A 17818-nucleotide genomic window follows, 5' to 3' on the forward strand; every position below is an offset into this window, starting at 1 on the left:
TGCTCTGTTGGTAGAGTGTAGGCGAGGTCCTGGGTTCAATCCTCAGCACCGCACACACCAGGCTTAGCTGTGGTAATCTTGGCACTAAGGAGGGGTTCAAGATCACTGTTAGCTACACACTGAATTCAAGGCCTAGGATACATAAGACTTTCTCTTTAAAAACTGGAATAAAATTTTACATCTGTATCTATATATAAAGATAGATTAATATATCTTGCAATATAATATACATTTGTATGTATGATATATTCTGCAGTCTATATTATATATTTGCACATAAATACATATATATTTGTATATATAAATATATCATATATATGTATATATATATATGGCATATATATATGGCAAAAGAAACAAAAGAGCGTTTGTGAGACTTCTGCTCGCCTCTCAGCCGTGCTATCCATCAACACTGATACCTCAGTTTGCTGATCCGGAGACGCACGATGAGGCAAGAAGGCTCTGATTGGGCCGCTTGCACTCTGCTGCATAAAACCACCCAAGGAAGCAAATTGGCATCGCTGTAAGTTCATGGTTACCAATTTCAGTCAGGCCTGCAACAGCGCCCAGCAATCCATCTGCGTTCTCCAGTCTGTTCTCCTCTAGGCTGTGGAAGCTGCCACAAGCATTCTCTGCTCCCCTAAACCCACCCCAGCTCTCGCATCGCCCTTGAGAATGACCTTGCCCTCGGCTTCCCGGACGACACACTCGACTTTTGAGTCTAAAGACAGCAAGGCCCATAGCGTCCTCACTTCCTCATCCTTCCCTCCTTTTGTAAGAGGTGATCCAGCATTTCTCTCATCAAAACATCAGAATAGAGTAAACATCAAGAAAAAGATTTCAGGGCTGGAGGGATGGCTCAGCAGTTAAGATTGCGTCTGCTCTTGTGGAGGACCCAAGTTCAGTTACCAACATCCACCGGAGATGGCCCATGACCACTTCATATCCAAGGGGTCCAACGTCATCTCTGTACTCGGGAGACACCTGCATGCATGCACAGACCCACGCACATGTAATTAAAAATTAAATAAAGCTTTAACAGAGCCAGGTTTAGACTTATGGTTTCAAGACCTTCAAATACCTTTAGTGCCACCAAGGGTAGAGGGGAGGGAAGCCTGTCTACTGCTGGGATCATAGCTCAGAAGGGACAAGTGCCTAACATGTGTGACATTCTGGGTTCAATCCCCAGCACGTCAAACAGCATGTGATGGTGCAGATTTGTAACTCAAGGGCTGGGGGGAGCGGGAGCAGGAAAATCAGAAAGTCGGGGCAATCCCCTGGGAAATACTTAATTTGAAGCCAGTTGGTCTACATGAGACGGTTAAAGAATTGAAATATTCCTCCTCCTGGGAGCCGTCTTTCCATACATGTGACTGCTGTTTCTCCTTCCTGCTCTTAGCTGCGTACCTCAGCCCCGCCAGACTGCCAGACTGTCTCATGTTTTACAGTCCCACGCTATGTCCCTGTATGTTGGGGCAGTAACTGGAACTTAGCACATTTCTTTTCTATAATAACATCCATTTTTCTACCTCTTCATTGACAGACTTTCTTATTTTGTGAGTTGCTTTTTAATCTCCTTGGCCAGTATTTCCATTGCGAATCTCTTTTTGTTGACTTGCGGTCCTTTGTATGTGAAGCAGAGTAAGTGTTTGGTCATGACGAATCACATAGATGTTGTCGAAATTATTTAATCCCAACCCGGGGTCTCTACCCCACCTTAGACCATTTAGTTCCTGGATAAAAACCTTTATATTTGCAATAAGCCTTAAACAATACACAAGGTGGGCAGCTACCTATCCTCTATGCTGTTAGAACATAGTTTCCTGTCGATAACTTCAAGTTATCACTTACAATTTACCAAGTTCTATCTGGGCTGCTCTTATCTTCCGGTGGCCAGCCCTCATGGCGTCTTCTCCTTCCTCCCTACTCCACCTTCTCCCTTCCTGCTCCCTCTCCAACCCATAAGCCCAGGAAACCTAAACCCCACCTAGGTCTCTTCTTCTCAACTATTGGCTGTTGACCTCTTTGCTTACCAATCAGAAATAACTTGGGGCCAAGGTATTCGTACATGTGGACTACCTAGTCTCTGGGACAACCTGGTCTTGGGCCCTGCCCCTGCACTTAACATTACCATAGATAACAAAAGACCAAACCCTGAACACAGGGGGTTTTCCTCCATTTGTTTCCCACCATTTAGCTTTTATTTATTAATTTTTGAAATACAAACAGTTTCCATTTCTTTAGTATGGAGTAATAATGGTTTTCTTTATGATTTGTGACTTTAGAATAAGGCTCACAAGTTACTCTCCCATCTCAGAACTTACACAAACCTTCCTTATGTGTCTCTAAATGGACACAGCCAGGCTCCCTCTGCCTTCAATTCTTTCGGGACTCTCTGGATAGCATAATTGTCTTCTTTAACAAGGTCTACCTATAATTTCTCCTAGTATTTCTGTGACACATTTAGTGAGATATGGACCTATTCTTTTCAACAACTGATTAGCCTTTTATCTTAGTATCTTGTCTATATCTTGTCTACTTAAAACCCCACATTGGTTGCATGCTACTGAAGACTTTTTTTATCCAGTTACATTGATCTTTCATTTGTAATCAACGTGTACAGATATTTTTATTGTGGCTTTGTAACAAGTGTTAATGCATTAAATTTAGTGTCTGCCTTCGTAAGCCTTCCCGACACTGGGGGGAATCAGGTATCCTGACTGAAAACTGGCTGTCAGAGTTCATCATCCCAGCTCCATCACTGAAGGCTGTGTGACTATAAGCAGGCTACTTGAGCTGTTAGCCTTGATTTATGTGTCTGCAAAATGGGGTTATTCCTGACATTTGTCCCCTCAATGATTGCTGCTAAGGAAACTCATAATGAGGTGATGGCACTCTTGGAATGACAACCAGAACCTCATTTGCCACCAGTGCTGGTATCAAAGAGAGCTTGGCTATTTTGATCTGTTTGTTCTAACGGAGACACATTTTTATAGGTTCCAGAATAAATAATTGGCATGGATCTTACCTAGAATCGGGTTCAGTTTATACTATGATGTAGGATAATTGAAGCCTTAGCAATGTCACCTCTCTCTAAACCGGAGTATCGTTTCTGTCTCTGTCTCTGTCTCTGTCTCTGTCTCTGTCTCTCTGTCTCTGTCTCTGTCTCTGTCTCTGTCTCTGTCTCTCTGTCTCTGTCTCTGTCTCTGTCTCTGTCTCTCTGTCTCTGTCTCTCTGTCTCTCTGTCTCTGTCTCTGTCTCTCTGTCTCCCTGTCTCTGTCTCTGTCTCTCTGTCTCTGTCTCTGTCTCTCTCTCTTTGTCTCTGTCTCTCTGTCTCTGTCTCTCTGTCTCTGTCTCTGTCTCTCTCTCTTTGTCTCTGTCTCTGTGTGTGTGTGTGTGTGTGTGTGTGTGTGTGTGTGTGTGTGCGCGCGCGAGTGCATGTGTGAAGCTTTCTTTTCAATATCAGACCAGGGTGTGTCTGTTCCCGGGCTGAGTTTGATCTGCTGGTTCTTTACCTCTGGTGTGTGAGGGGGGGGGGGGATATGAATATGCCCATCATCCCCACATTGTCATGGAAATCTGTTATCTGGGTGAATTTAAACTGCTTGCATATTGCTAATGTGTCTGACACTGTGAAGCAAAGCGCTGGCCTTGAAATTGTCCCACCCACTAACCAGTTTCCCAACTCCTCCGGATTTTTCCTTCATATTCATTTTGGAAAGACAAATTTGCCTGGGAGTTCCTGCATCAGGTCACAGCTGTGTGTTTATTAATGTGTCGCATGCTGTCTTTTATGATTAGATTATCACCTTAATGTTTTTAGTCTCCTCTTTCATTTTCCATGTATAAATATGCGCGCACGTGTTGTGTGTGTGTGTGTCTGTCTGTCTGTGTCTGTGTGTGTCTGTGTCTCTGTGTGTGTCTGTGTATGTGTGTCTGTGTGTGTGCATGTTTGTGTATATGTGTGTGTCTCTGTGTGTGTCTGTGTGTGTCTGTGTGTGTGCATATTTGTGTATATGTGTGTGTCTGTGTGTGTGTCTGCGTGTGTGTCTATGTGTGTGTCTGTGTGTGTATATGTTTCTGTGTGTGTGTCTGTGTGTGTGCATGTTTGTGTATATGTGTGTGTGTCTGTGTCTGTGTGTGAGTGTCTGTGTGTGTGTGTGTATGTATATGTGTCTGTGTGTGTCTGTGTGTGTGTCTGTGTGCATGGGTCTGTGTGTGTCTGTATGTGTCTGTGTATATATCTGTGTGTATGTGTGTATGTGTGTCTGTATGTGTCTGTGTGTGTGTCTGTGTGTGTGTCTGTGTGTGTGGGTCTGTGTGTGTCTGTATGTGTCTGTGTGTGTATCTGTGTATATGTGTGTATGTGTGTCTGTGTGTGTCTGTGTGTCTTTGTGTCTGTGTGTGTGTATGTGTGTCTGTGTGTGTATGTGTGTCTGTATGTGTGTGTCTGTGTATGTGTGTCTGTGTGTGTGTCTGTGTGTGTATCTGTGTATATGTGTGTCTGTGTCTATGTGTCTGTGTGTGTGTGTGTGTGTGTGTGTGTTTGGATCCATATAAACACATAGAATATACTCTATATATTTTGAGTAGACCAACCAGAAATCTTTCTATTTGTCTCTTCAGAAGCCAGCCTGTATTGTCTGCTTTTACTGCTTCTGAATTTATTCTCCCATCTCTCCATAATCCTGTTTACTTAGTCTCTCTGTAACTCTTTCTGAGTAAACACTCACTTTGGTTTTTATTTCTTTATTACTAAATCATGGTTAAGGCTAAGAAACTGTCCCCTCCCTTCAGCTTTGTGCTGGCCTCATCAATCCAGAGGCACTGGTATTGCCTGCTCAATTCTTCTTTCCCCTTTGGACTCAGAAATTTATTTGAAGGGTTCAAGAAATTAGGCATTTTTCTTGATTCTCTCATGGTTGATTTCATGACTTTATCAGAGAACAGACGTAAATGTCATGAGACCGCTCTTCCCAGCATTTCACCTGACCGCACTGGCCTCTGAGTTGCTTCCATTTAACTTGAGTTTGAATTTGGAATGAGTGACACGGAGCACCTGCTGAATGTCACCCCCTGTCCTATAGATGGCTTAACAGCCAAGAGGATGCACCAAGTTCTTATCCCTGTGACATTTGCATGCTTGCAAACAGAACAACAGGTTTTGTTCTGCGGCTGAATTTGTTTAAATAGCCTTGCAGCCTAATATAAGGTCCATGTTTTCAATATTCTGTGAGCAACGAGAAAGGTCGTATCTCAGGGGTGCAAGCTTGGGTGAGGCATCGGCAGGCTGAGGCAAGGGGATCACCGGGTGGGGCTACAAAGCAAGGATGGATAGATAGATAGATAGATAGATAGATAGATAGATAGATAGATAGATAGATAGATAGATAGATAGGTAGATAGGTAGATAGGTAGGCAGGTAGGCAGGCAGGCAGACAGACAAACAGGTGGGCAGGCAAATGGACAGGCAGACAGATCAGAGACAAATGAAACCAGGCATTATAGCCCATATCTCCCAGTACAGGACGGAGGATTACAAGGCTACCCTTGGCTGTGCAGAGAGTTCAAGGACAGTTTGGCATATGTGAGACCCTGTTTCATACGAGCAGAACAGGTTGTGTTCCAAGTTTAAAAGCCACAGAGTCTATGCCTATCATTATAGCTTTTGGATCATCCTCATCTTTATTTATTTTTTTGGTCCTCAGACTTAGATATTTTCTTGTGTCTGTATGGGTGCCTTGGGGCACACAAAATTCTAACGGATGCGTCTTCATTCTGGAATCCTCCCATCCATGCAGTAAATATCTTCCCTGGCCTTTAAGTCTTTGTCAGGATTAGTGAAGGCAACCGCGGTCCGATCAGCCCGTCATTTTAATTGGCATTTTGAAAGCAGTGGAGCTAGCTAGCACAAGGACACCAGTAGGAAACCACGGTGAGTTTTCCACCTGCGTTTCGCACTCAGGACCAATGTCAGATTCCTATTGGGTGCACGGATTACACACCCAGTTGTTAATGAGCTTTGACCATTGTTATTTCTCCAGTCCAGGTCACATGAGAGCCCTGTGATGTAAAACTTTGCTCCAGGTCAAGATTCTCAAACCCCACCTGGTTACCACTTGTGCATCGGAGGCTCCCGGTCTCTCCCCTCTTCTAAGCTGGATGGTTGACAGTGGTGATGAGATTCGATTACAGCCCCATTTGGTATGCTTCCTCATTCGGGACACGGAGAAACCAGTGCCTCCCATTCACTGATGGACCATGATAATGCGACCTGTGTGTGCTATTCCACAGCAGGAAAGAGTAGAGCCCTGTGGGACAGAGAGCACTTCCTTTGTCTGCCCTCCCTGGGACAGGTCTGGGTCATCTCTAGAGCTGGAAGGGCGAGCGTTGAAAGGCTACATCCTTGCTCTCAGCAGTGCCAGTTAATCAGCCCCGGCTCTCTCAGAGTGCAAGAAGAAATGTCTTGAGAGCTTTCCAGAAAGCTCTTGACCTTAAAGAAGGACCAAGAGTCAGGAGTAACATAATAGCAGAGAGTTGAGTGTTAAATTTAAAGCTCTCTCGCTCTCTCTCACTCTCTCTCATTCTGTGTGTATGTTTGTGTAGGAGTGTGTGTGTGTGTGTGTGTGTGTGTGTGTGTGTGTAAGTGTGTGGGGGGATGTGGGGTGAGGTGTATATGTGATGTATGTGTGTGAGATATATATGTGCTGTGTATGTACGTATGATACGTGTCTGCATATGGTGTGTGGGTGTGTGTGGTGTATGTGTGTGAGGTGTATATGTGTGTGAGGTGTATGTGTGGTATATGTGTTATATGCAGGTACACACACATACAAAGGCCAGAGGTCAACCTCAGGTGTCTTCCTCCATCACTATCTACCTTATTTTTTGAGGCAGCACCTCTCACTGAACCTGAAGTTCCTTGTTCGGTCTAGGCCGGCCAGCCAATGAGCTTCAGGGATCTGCCCATCCCCACCTCTAGTGCTGGACGTACCAACCGACCTGCAACTTCTGCACCTGGCTTGTCCATGGGAGCTGGGATCTCAAGTCTTGCCCTTGCATTGGAGGCATTTTGCTCACTGTGCCATTCCTCCAGACCCTAGAACTTCTTGCCCCTGACTGTTAAAGAGCACCCTAATGTCTGGGCCCCTTTCACCAACTAAATAGGAATATTTGGGGACCCAAGCAGTGGTGAACTTGAACCCTCTCTCCAAAGTAAAGGCTGAGTGGCCGTTGGTCAACTGTTCAGGCTTGCTTTGTCCCAGCTGTGTGTCTCATCCCCATTTGAGGGATTTGTTTTACCAGCAGACGAGCCTGTATGCATTTGTTGTTATAAATTAAATCCTGTCTTCCTTTTAAAGCATCCTGCTTTGCATGTCCTCGTCTTAAACATCCACGGATTTTTCCTTTGAATTTTACTGGTTATTTTTTTTTTTCTTTCTAAATTGACTGCTTTGCTTTCTCCCCTTTCGGTAATTTTGAAGATAAGCTACTTCATATTCTATTACTAATTACACTTAACATCTTTAAATACATGCTCTAACCTATATTTCTCTAATTAACCACAGAAACTATAAAACAGACTTTCTTGCAAGATGAGAAAATTAGCATATCTCCTCCCTCCACCTTTCCCCATGATATCAGTAGAATCTGAAATATTTTACCCCAGGGTTCTGACTGGAATGATATTGCATGTGTTCTCTTCCAACGAACATTTGTTACACTCACGTCCCATTTTACAACCACCTTCACAGCAGTTATCCAGATTCATTACTATATTTGTTCCTTGCCGACTTTTTATTTTTTATGAACCACACCTTTCTGTTACTTGAATTCTTCATTTTGATTCATCTCTTTGTTAGATAGAGAAAAAAAGAAACCCAACAACCTCCAAGTGGCATTTTATGACATTCATATGAATACTCTATTCCCTGAAACCTTTGTTATCTGAGAGCAGTCTCCAGTCATCTTGGCTCTAACTGTCTGACTGGATCACATCCTACATTACTTGAGTCCACATCTGTACCATGTCTCAGAGAAGTGCCTGGAGGGTCACTCCCCATTATTTTCCTTAGGATCCCGAGTTGACTCAAATGTCCATCCATTTCTACAGAGTCTGGTTAATTCGGTTGCCTGAGTTTTGGAACGGGATGTCCTAATAGCTTGGCATCTCCATGTCACCGTCTTTTCAGGGTGTATGATGCTCATTGATTCATTCAGGAAGCATTAATTGAGCAACTACTGTGTTCCAGATGCTATGACAGCCATTAGAAGTTCAAAAGGATCGAGTGGGAAAGACTTCTGCTCTCAGAAGTATCTTCTGGGGGGTTAATGTGTTACGGTGAAGAGGGCAAGTCTACAATGTGCTGATCAAGTGACAAGATGATTGGCCAGAGATGCAAATGTGTCATGTATAACTGCTCTCAGGGTCCCAAGTGGTACCCGTCAAGGCCTAGGGGTATAGCTCGGTGGTTGAATGACTGTCTGGCATGTAAGGGGGGTTCACGTCCAGCACCACGAGGAAAACAAGGCAAATGGTTCCTTTGCACAGAAAGACAAATGATTCGAGTGCTGGTGTGGTGATACCAGTGTGCTGATGCCAGCATTGTCGTGGCCATGCTGGAGTGGTGATGCCCACGTGGGGGTGCTGGGTTCGAGTGCTAGGAATTAAATTCTCACATCAGATCCATTCCACGCACATGTTTCCTGTGTCCCAGCTCATGTTTAGTTAGAAATCATGGTGTCTTTGTCTTCAGTCCATCTTAGACTGTACCACAGGCTGTCTCCTGTCTGTCCTGAAGGTCCTTACCCTTGGATATCACTTGTATGATGCTCCATCTGGACTCAGTGAAATCTCGAGCCAGCATGGACATCCCTCTTGAGCCTTCTTTAGTGCTGTCAGCATGTCTGGGTACACAGCAGATCTGCAGATGTGAGGAGCCTCCTTAAGGACTCCGTGGGCAGACTCAGACCCCGTGGGCATTCTTTGTTTCCTGCTGGGAGACAAAGTGAAGGGGTAACTGAGCTTTCTTCCTGGGGGCAGGATGCTTGGACTGAAACTTGGCACTGCCATTCGCGAGTTACTGTGCCCTTGGCAAGCCACTTACACTCTCTGTGTCCCGGTGTCTTCATTTTTAAATGAGGTCAATGGTAGGTACTAACTACCCTGTGGTGTTACTGTGATAGTTAGACTGAGTCTGCAATGGGAATACTTAGAACACTGTGTATACTTAGCAAATGCTCGATAATATATAATAGTCACTAGCGCCAACTTTATCTTGCACTCCCTAAAAGTCCTTCTCTCCCCTTGCCTCAGTTCTTTCTATGCTTAAGCAATAATGCAAGAACGAACTGGCTAGATCTTAGGGTCTGAGCCGTTTGCCATTGCTGCTGCTGAATTGAATCAGAGAGCTTCCAGCAGAGCTGGAAAAGGGAATACTCCCTTCAGAAAGACCGTGGGTGGGACAGACAGAACCAGCATGAAACAGGGGTTCATATTTCCTGCGTGTTTGTTTTCTTTTAAGTTTAGCAAAAAAAAAAATGATTTTCTTTTACTTTTCTTTTTGTTTCCAATTGTGTTTGTTTTTTGAGACAAACTTTCTCTGTGTAGCCCCGGTTATCCTGGAACTCACTCCATAGACCAGGCTGGCTCCAAACTCAGAGATCCACCAGCCTCTGCCTCTCAAGTGCTGGGACTAAAGGCTTGTGCCAGCAACCCAGATATATCCATCTAAGCTATCCGTATTGTGTGGGAGTGTGTATATGTGGGAATGCATGCACGTGTTTGTTTCTCTGTAGTTGCATATTCCTGCATGGCTGTGTATGTGTGGGTGGGTGGGTGTTCATGTCATTGTGCAAGGAGGCCAGAGGCCAAACTTCAGTATCTTTCTTCAGGTGCCATCCTCCTTGCCATTTGAGGTAGGGTCTCTTCCTTGAAACCTGGATCTCACTGACGAGGCTAGGTTGGCTGGCCAGCAAACCCCAGAGGTAGCCTCTCTTCACCATCCCAGCGCTGGGACTCTAAACGCATACCTACCATACCCTGCCTTTCACGGGATGCTGGGGACCGAGCTCCAGTCTTTATGAGGTCACACTCACGAGCTGAGCCACCTCCCTAACCCTGGAGTATCCATTTCATTAACACTGCGCATAACTATGAGCGCTAAAGGGGGACTTACACAGTGGCTTGTGTTCAGTTTTCTCTCCTCATGGCGCTGTGTGTTTACAGTGAGCCTGTGTCACTATTACAGCCACACAAAAAATTAAAGGTTATCTCATTCGGAAAGAAGTCACCCAGAAACCTACAACCCCAATGCAGCTCTTATTTGGGGGCTCCTGTCCAATCTTTGCCCATATATAAACAAGCATTTAATAACTATCATCAAGAGTACGCATATAATTTTATGACCTACTATTTTACTTAAAACGATAGTTAGCACTCTTTCCGCAGGGCCGTATTTATCAATTTAATGATGGCCTTCACACCGCGCCACATTAAAGGCTGTAATTTTCTTCCCTTTATTGGACTGACATATAGGTGGTTGGCATTTTTCCTCTGGGATAGAATTATGTCACCATCAACATCTTTGCTCCGGTGCCTCGTTTCCCTTTGAATTCATTCCTAGAGATTGTGAGCCGGGAGTGTTCTAGTGGTCTGCAACTCTTAATAAGAAATCACGCACTCCCTTCCCAAAGGATTGCGTCAACTTGAATCGGCAGCATGCAATGGGCGCATATGTGAGCTCCCATACAGCCTCAGTGGGTTGAGTTTTAGGGTCTTGCTTGGTGCTTTCTCTTATGCCGTGCCCTACATCTTCGCAGTGGTTCCTACCTGAATCCTCCGAGTGCACTCTTGGCTTGACTTGGGGAGCAGTCCTAGAGTAATGGAAAGAGTTCTCGTCAATAATGAGATGTTCCCCGTAGCCAAACAGAGCTATTGCAGTTCTTGTGTCTCTCCCTCTTATTGTTTCCCTTCTACACATCAGCTCGGTATGCTGGTTTGCTTCTCCATGCATCGTGGTGTTCTCCCTCAAGCTCCCTGTAGGGTCTGTTGGGAATTGGCATGAGGATGGCTCAAGGCTTCCAGAAGACTTGACCCTCAGAGTACAGTGAGGAGAAATGACAGGTCCCTGTCACAGGTCCCTTACCCTGTTCTTCAAAGGCCTTGGCCTCTGAAAGATGGCGCTTATGGGCAGCGTGGCTGTAGTTTGAAGGGGTTAGAGTCCTTATGGGTCTGGTGTGAATCGTCTCCCATCAAAGACATTTGGGGAAAAGAGATGGATGTGGATCCTCTCTCTCTGTTGGGGGATTGTCACCCCTGTATCAGTAAGCCATGTCCTTTTCTTCTACCACAAAGCAAGCTGAGAAGGGTCAGGGGCTGCATTTCTTCACATTGGCTTGAATGGCGATTTCTTCCCCAGAACAAGGGACCAAGGGCAGTGAAAGCTGCCTAGGATGGGCATATGGAAAGAAAGGAGACTAATAGAAAACCAACTCTGCTATATCTGCTCTTGCCAAAGGGGCCCTTCAGTGCTATACCCAGCACGGAACCCAGCATACCTCCCACCTACAGCCTTGAGCCCAGCCAGTCCAGCCCAACCCTGGAGTCGTTCACTCTTTCTGTTTCCCTGAAGGCTACGAAAATGTTTCCAATGTCAGCCCTCAGTGGCCCCTCCAAAATACGGCGGATACCTCCTCACTTCCATCGCTCTTCTGTTTCAGTTTCCTGCTTCTTCAACTTCACCAGTCCCTCTGGGATCGTCCTGTCTCCCAACTACCCTGAAGACTATGGAAATCATCTTCACTGTGTCTGGCTTATCCTGGCCCGGCCCGAGAGCCGCATCCACCTGGCCTTCAATGACATTGACGTGGAGCCTCAGTTTGATTTCCTGGTCATTAAAGACGGAGCCACTGCTGAGGCCCCGGTCCTTGGTACCTTCTCGGGAAATCAGCTCCCTTCCTCCATAACCAGCAGTGGCCATGTGGCCCGTCTAGAGTTCCAGACTGACCACTCCACAGGGAAGAGGGGCTTCAACATCACCTTTACCAGTAAGTGTTCCCCCTGTCACCAGCATCACTGGTGACACCATTGACCAGTGAGTTGACTGTACATACTCCTTCTACTGAGCGAGAGTGCTTGAAGGTGCTCCTATGAGGGATCATCAATGCAGTAGACCAGGTCCAAAGCACGTCCTGCTGCCGGGTCACACATAGAGTTCCTAGTTCCCAGGAAGAAGCACAGAACTATCTGGTGGGCCAGCTACTCATTTCTGAGGTGTCATGGCCTGTAAGCATTTATTTCCTTAGCTGTCTCAAAGGGCATAAAGAAGTCCAGATTTTCCCACCTCCTCCTCCCAGCTCGAAGCAGAGAGACTCTAGGGAAGTTCCTCGGATATAACTCGTCTTTGCTAATTTGCGGGTTCTTCTTTTTCTCACCCTTTGTCTCCCTAGTTCTACCCCTTAACACTAGATGGGAGAGAGAGAGAGAGAGAGAGAGAGAGAGAGAGAGAGAGAGAGAGAGCCCTGAATCTACTTTCCTTTTGTTTCTTCTTGGACCACAGCTACTAACAAACTACAATCAACCTCCCTAAATGACCAATAACCACCCATGCTGCCTATTGGGGCTCTAGCATTTATAAACCTTCTGAAATGTTCCCAGAACGCCACACATCACACATAGAAACTGTCTGCAGCTGGCAAAACCACACCTCTACTAGAGCCCAAAGCAGCCCCATAGCCTCACACCTGGGATTAAAATGAAAGCCTATTCTTATCGTATTTTTTTAAAGAATCCAACATTCCAGAACTCTCAAAAATGTCCCTACACTCAGGTTCTCTCGGCAGCTCCGCACTCCTAATCCCAAATCCCCCAATGCCGCTTCCTGTTAACCATTGCCTTTCTACAGTTTGCTTTGCCTGGGCCCCATTGCCCTAATCAGAGAAGAAGCAAAGGCCTTGAGCTATGCTTCCATGACCTTTCCTGCAGGCCTATTGCAGCTGCTCATAAGTCATTTCTCACCGTCTCACAGTCCTTCCCGTGGCCAGTCTGGAAGTTGTCCCCTCAGCTTCTATCCTGAGCCCACTGTCCAGAAGTAACCCGAAGCTAAGCAGTCATGTTTTTCTTATTTCTGTGTCTCCTGAGTTCAGTGGACATGGAGATAGGCAGGACCTTGGACAGAAACCTTCCAGAGAGCAGTAATCCATTATGAGGACACAGGAAACAATAACCCTGGTGAACTTGGCCATGACTGAGAAATTCGGGCTCTGATTGAGACTCCTACACAGACAGACAGACAGACAGACAGACAGACACACACACACACACACAGGGGGAGGGGGGATGCTCTTTGGTCGCTCATCTGTCTCATGCTCTCCTCCCAGTGCCAGCTCCCGCACTTGTCACAGACGCCTTGCTCCTTATCTCACTGACTTTAGATGCTGTGGGATAGGCCATTTGTAACCCAAGCTAAAGCCCCATCCTATCACCACCCATGCTACAATGTTACAGGCAACAGATTCACTGGAAACGTTCAACCGTCCTGTAGTACCTTGTCACCAGCAGGTTCCTCTCCCAGTGACCTAAGGACAGAAGGAAGCAGAGGGTGTTCTTCTGAGCATGCTGGCGTGACACTGGTGGCTCTGGCCATTAGCTTCTCTGTCCTCATAGCCATCAACTGTGGGCCACGAGGCCTAGAGAGGAGCATGTGTCATTCACCTTCCCATCCCTTTGCATGCTCACTGATGTTGGAAAGAGCACCGAACCATTGACATGTAGGTGTATACACATTCATGCAGAGATGTATGCATACACGGGTGTGCATGTGTATGTATGTATGTATATACATACACATACATAGAATATATATACATGCATATATACATATTTATATATACATATATACACATACATACATCTATACACACACATATGTACATGATTGATAGGGTTTTGACTTCCAAGCCTCAAGCTCCAGTCAGCTCTCAATGTCAATGTCATGGTCTAATGAAGACGGGTGGGAGATGGAATCTAGGCTTATGTGATGTTTCAGCCCTGCTTGTGTTCAGTGGTCGTGTCAGAGGGAGGCCTGGAAGCCAGCCTTTCCAATATGGTGCACTCCCATGCAGCCGTGGAGCCTAGCACGATCCTTAGAACAGCTGGAGCATACATGAGCCCTGGCTTCCCAGACAACATCTGGTGCAGGAAGACCAGGAATGTGCTTGGTAGAGAAGGTGGGGGGAAGGTTGGGGATTTAGCTCAGTGGTAGAGCGCTTGCCTAGCAAACGCAAGGCCCTGGGTTCGGTCCCCAGCTCCGAAAAAAAGAAAAAAAACCGAGAAGTTGGGGGAAAGGGTTTCCTTTCATGCAGGGAGGGGGCGTCCCTTGGAGGATGGGGACTCAGGCTCAGGGAATACAGGATGTCACTAAACCCTTGTCCATCATGTTCTTACCAACATTCATTCTATTTCTGCCTCTGAATGACCAGAGAACTATGGAATACTCTTTATAAGTAAGGAAACTGAGGCTCAGTCACATGATATAAAAAGGTCCAGGAACACATGCTAATAAGAGACAAGGTTCATCATCACTCAGGGTCCCGCCCCTTTTTCTCTCTCGCTCTCTCTCTCTTGCTCTCTCCTGGCTCACTCACTGCATTATCAGTTGCCTGGCAGAATGAGAAGCAGCCCTGGCATGAGGCAAGGACATGGAGGCAATGACTTCAGACGGGGCTAATTCTAGGGCACCTACTTTATGATGCAGTGTCTATTAGCGTCACAAGACTGGGAGCCAGCTCCCCCCGCAGTGTACATGATCCCTTAATCACTTAACCCTCTGAAACTTGGAAAGCACAGAGTGGATGTGACACTGAAAAGACAGGTCTGACTCTTAACTACACACAGAGCCTAAGTTTCCCCTCTGGTAAAAGAGAGTAATCGTATCTCCATGATAGAATTTTGATGTGATGTAATTAGTTACCATGAGAAACACAGTTCACTGCCCAATCTGTCAGCATCCCTTAGAATGTTCAGACCACCTGAAAATCAAGTTTAATCTGTGCCCGCTTTGTGCCCAGTGGGTTCTGTCTGCCATGACCACAGGGTCCCAGGTACTGGGACATCCAGCATCTTTGTCAGCATGCCAAGTTCTTGAGGAAGCATGGAGGTCCGATTCTGACTGTTGGTGGCCCATTTGTATACCACCTCAGTCTAACCACGGCCTGGACATCCCCTTCCTCAGCCTTCCGACATAACGAGTGTCCGGATCCTGGCGTTCCAGTTAACGGCAAGCGGTTTGGTGACAGCCTGCAGCTAGGCAGCTCCATCTCCTTCCTATGCGACGAAGGTTTCCTCGGGACGCAGGGCTCTGAGACCATCACCTGTGTTCTGAAGGAGGGCAGCGTGGTGTGGAACAGCGCCGTGCTTCGTTGTGAAGGTGAGCGCCCCTGGGCTAGGGCAGCAGCTGTCAGTCTGAGAGGCCGGGGCAAGCTACAACCACTGTGGTCCATCTCTGCATTCACCCATCTTCTCCTCCTATGACCCGGGGCATCTTCTTTCTCTCATAGTGGGATGAGAGACCTAATGGGATCGCCTTGCCAGGGAACTTGAATTGTGACCAGAAATTAAAGTGGGAAAAGACTCCTTCTGGACTATCAGCTCAGAGCTCACAATAGGACAGCCATGAGGAGCTGGGTTTCCAGTTATTGTCCCGATGAGTCCATAGAGCCCCCAAACCCCACCCCCCCACACACACACAGGGACGCCAGCACTCTTGAGTTTGGCTATTCTTCCCTCCACATTGATCACTCCTCCTGGGCTCTCCCTGCTCCGTCAGCTGTGCCCCCTGTTAAACCCTGCCTTGATATCCTACAGTCACTCTCTAGGTGACGTAGAGCAGGCCAACTGGAAGACACATGTCTCTTAGCAAGTGCCAGGCTTGTTAGAACATCTGTCCAGCCCTGCCTTGTGTCTCAGGGCAGTTTTGAAACTTCTCAGGCCAGCGTTTGGTCCAGCTGGCGGCAGAGATTTCAAACACAGATTATGCCTCCCAGGGATAGGGATCATGTCAAATCTGTGTGCCAAGCACAGCGCCTGGCACAGAATCAGTGCTCAGTGAGACTCTCATGTCCTGAAGGTACACTAAGGCCAACGGTGCTGTTTGGACAGGCAAGGGCTGTGGCTTAGAGAACAGAAAGCTTCCTCCTCTCCTCTGTGATAGACACAGGATGGAGACCGCAAAGACCTGCCTGCTTACCCAGAGCTCACTCCACAAGTGAGAGGCCTGGGGAGGATGAAGGGGGAGGGCCTTTGAGAGGGCTTTGCCTCCCAGCTCACAAGCAGGTGTGTGAGATAGGATGGGCCATCCAGAGGCTACTGGATGAGCTGCTTCTCTTTTGAGCCTCCAGTTTTCCAACTGTAAAGCAGAAACGAAATGGGAGGATGATAAAAGTTAGCCATCTTTGGAGGGTCACAGCAAGCGTAAAACAAGCATTCCTAAGCATTTGCTGAGCTCCCATCGGTGTGTGGGCTCCCGGAAGTTAGAACACCATCCTGGCTCACAGCCTTAAACCTGCAGAGTGTATGACACTTGATCCACAATCAATGCTGCTTGATGAATGAATGAGTGAATGAATTCTTAACCAGCCACATGCCCCCATGAGAAAGGTGTCATTGGCTGACCTCTTCTCCCCACCTTATAGCCAAATAGGTCACGCTAGGGAAGCCATCAGGCGCTTCTGTGCCTCCGCTGCCCCAGGGTCAAGCACAGATGATTCAGGAACCTTCCAGCTGGGTTGCTGTAAGCATGGCTGGCAGTCGGAGGATGCTCAGTATGGATGGCAGTTGGTATCAAATTTGAATTTGATTTTTACCACTTCTTTATCAGGCCAATGAGATCAGGGTATGTTTGAGAACAGTAACATTACAATCTTAGAGTTGGAGAGAGAGCCACGGCCCAGGAACCCACCCTCCTCACCTGGCTCCTTCTTTCTGTCTGTCTGTACTTGGTGAGGCCCCAGCTTCTTGGTCAGCATCTTTGTCTCTATTTTTTTTCTGGGTATTTTTTAATTAAGTGTCCCCACCTGGTGGACAACTAAATGAAGCCTCTAATGGTCGTTTAGATGTTCCTGGGATGTATTCTGAGACCCTCTCCAGTTTGGAGCGACTGTAATAGGACAAGGTAGGAAGGGAATAGCTTCTAAATTTGGAAAGGAGGAAGGTCATCACCTACAGGAGTGGACAAAGCTTTCCTCAAAGGTCCAGAGAGGGAATATTTTCAACCTCGAGGACACCTAAGATGGCTCCCTCCTCAGCTCTCTCGCTGCCACTCCAAAGCAGCCGTGGGCAGCACCTGAGTGGCTAGGCCAGATGTGGCTGTAGCTGTGTGTGTTAAAAAGTCAGAAATGTCCTAAGAAATGTTTCCAGGTACAGGAGGCTACTCCCTAGAAGTACCTTGATACCTCTCCTGGTCATCTCTGCCTTCTCTATCTTTCAAAAAAAGAATCCAAATAGCCACACCCTTGTGTGACAGATGTTGGCTGGGTGTCACCCAATTGCAGCCTAGCAGCAGCCCCCAGAAGGCAGGTTTAGTTGTTTTCCCAATTGGTGCACAGGAACACAGTCGCCTGCCCAGCACCCTCCCATTTTTCTCGACGGTGCCAGAATCCACTCCCAGATTCTGGGCTGTCCTTTTAGAATTATATCGCTACAGAGACTACAATATCAGACGTCTTCATGAAAGACTTCAAAGTATTCCCAACGAGAACAAAAAGCAGGGTTTCTATTTTTCACTTCCCAGTAGGATATTAAAACAAAAGGAAGCATCTT

General features: G+C 46.6%; 1 protein-coding gene across 7 annotated transcripts in view; it reads left to right on the forward strand.

The window, feature by feature from the left end:
* The window catches only part of Csmd2 (CUB and Sushi multiple domains 2), a 569993-nt gene that overhangs the window by 367011 nt on the left and 185164 nt on the right, over positions 1-17818 (forward strand). For all 7 annotated transcript variants that reach the window (XR_010066645.1, XR_010066640.1, XR_010066641.1 and 4 more), the window contains 2 exons: positions 11722-12048; positions 15234-15428. Coding sequence is in view for 1 of the 7 variants with exons in the window: in XM_063288624.1 (XP_063144694.1) it covers positions 11722-12048; positions 15234-15428 (522 nt within the window). In the remaining 6 variants the exon portion in view is untranslated. The remainder of the gene's footprint in view (positions 1-11721; positions 12049-15233; positions 15429-17818) is intronic.

This window comes from Rattus norvegicus, chromosome 5 (genome assembly GCF_036323735.1).
Source record: "Rattus norvegicus strain BN/NHsdMcwi chromosome 5, GRCr8, whole genome shotgun sequence".
Classification (NCBI taxonomy): Eukaryota; Metazoa; Chordata; class Mammalia; order Rodentia; family Muridae; genus Rattus; species Rattus norvegicus.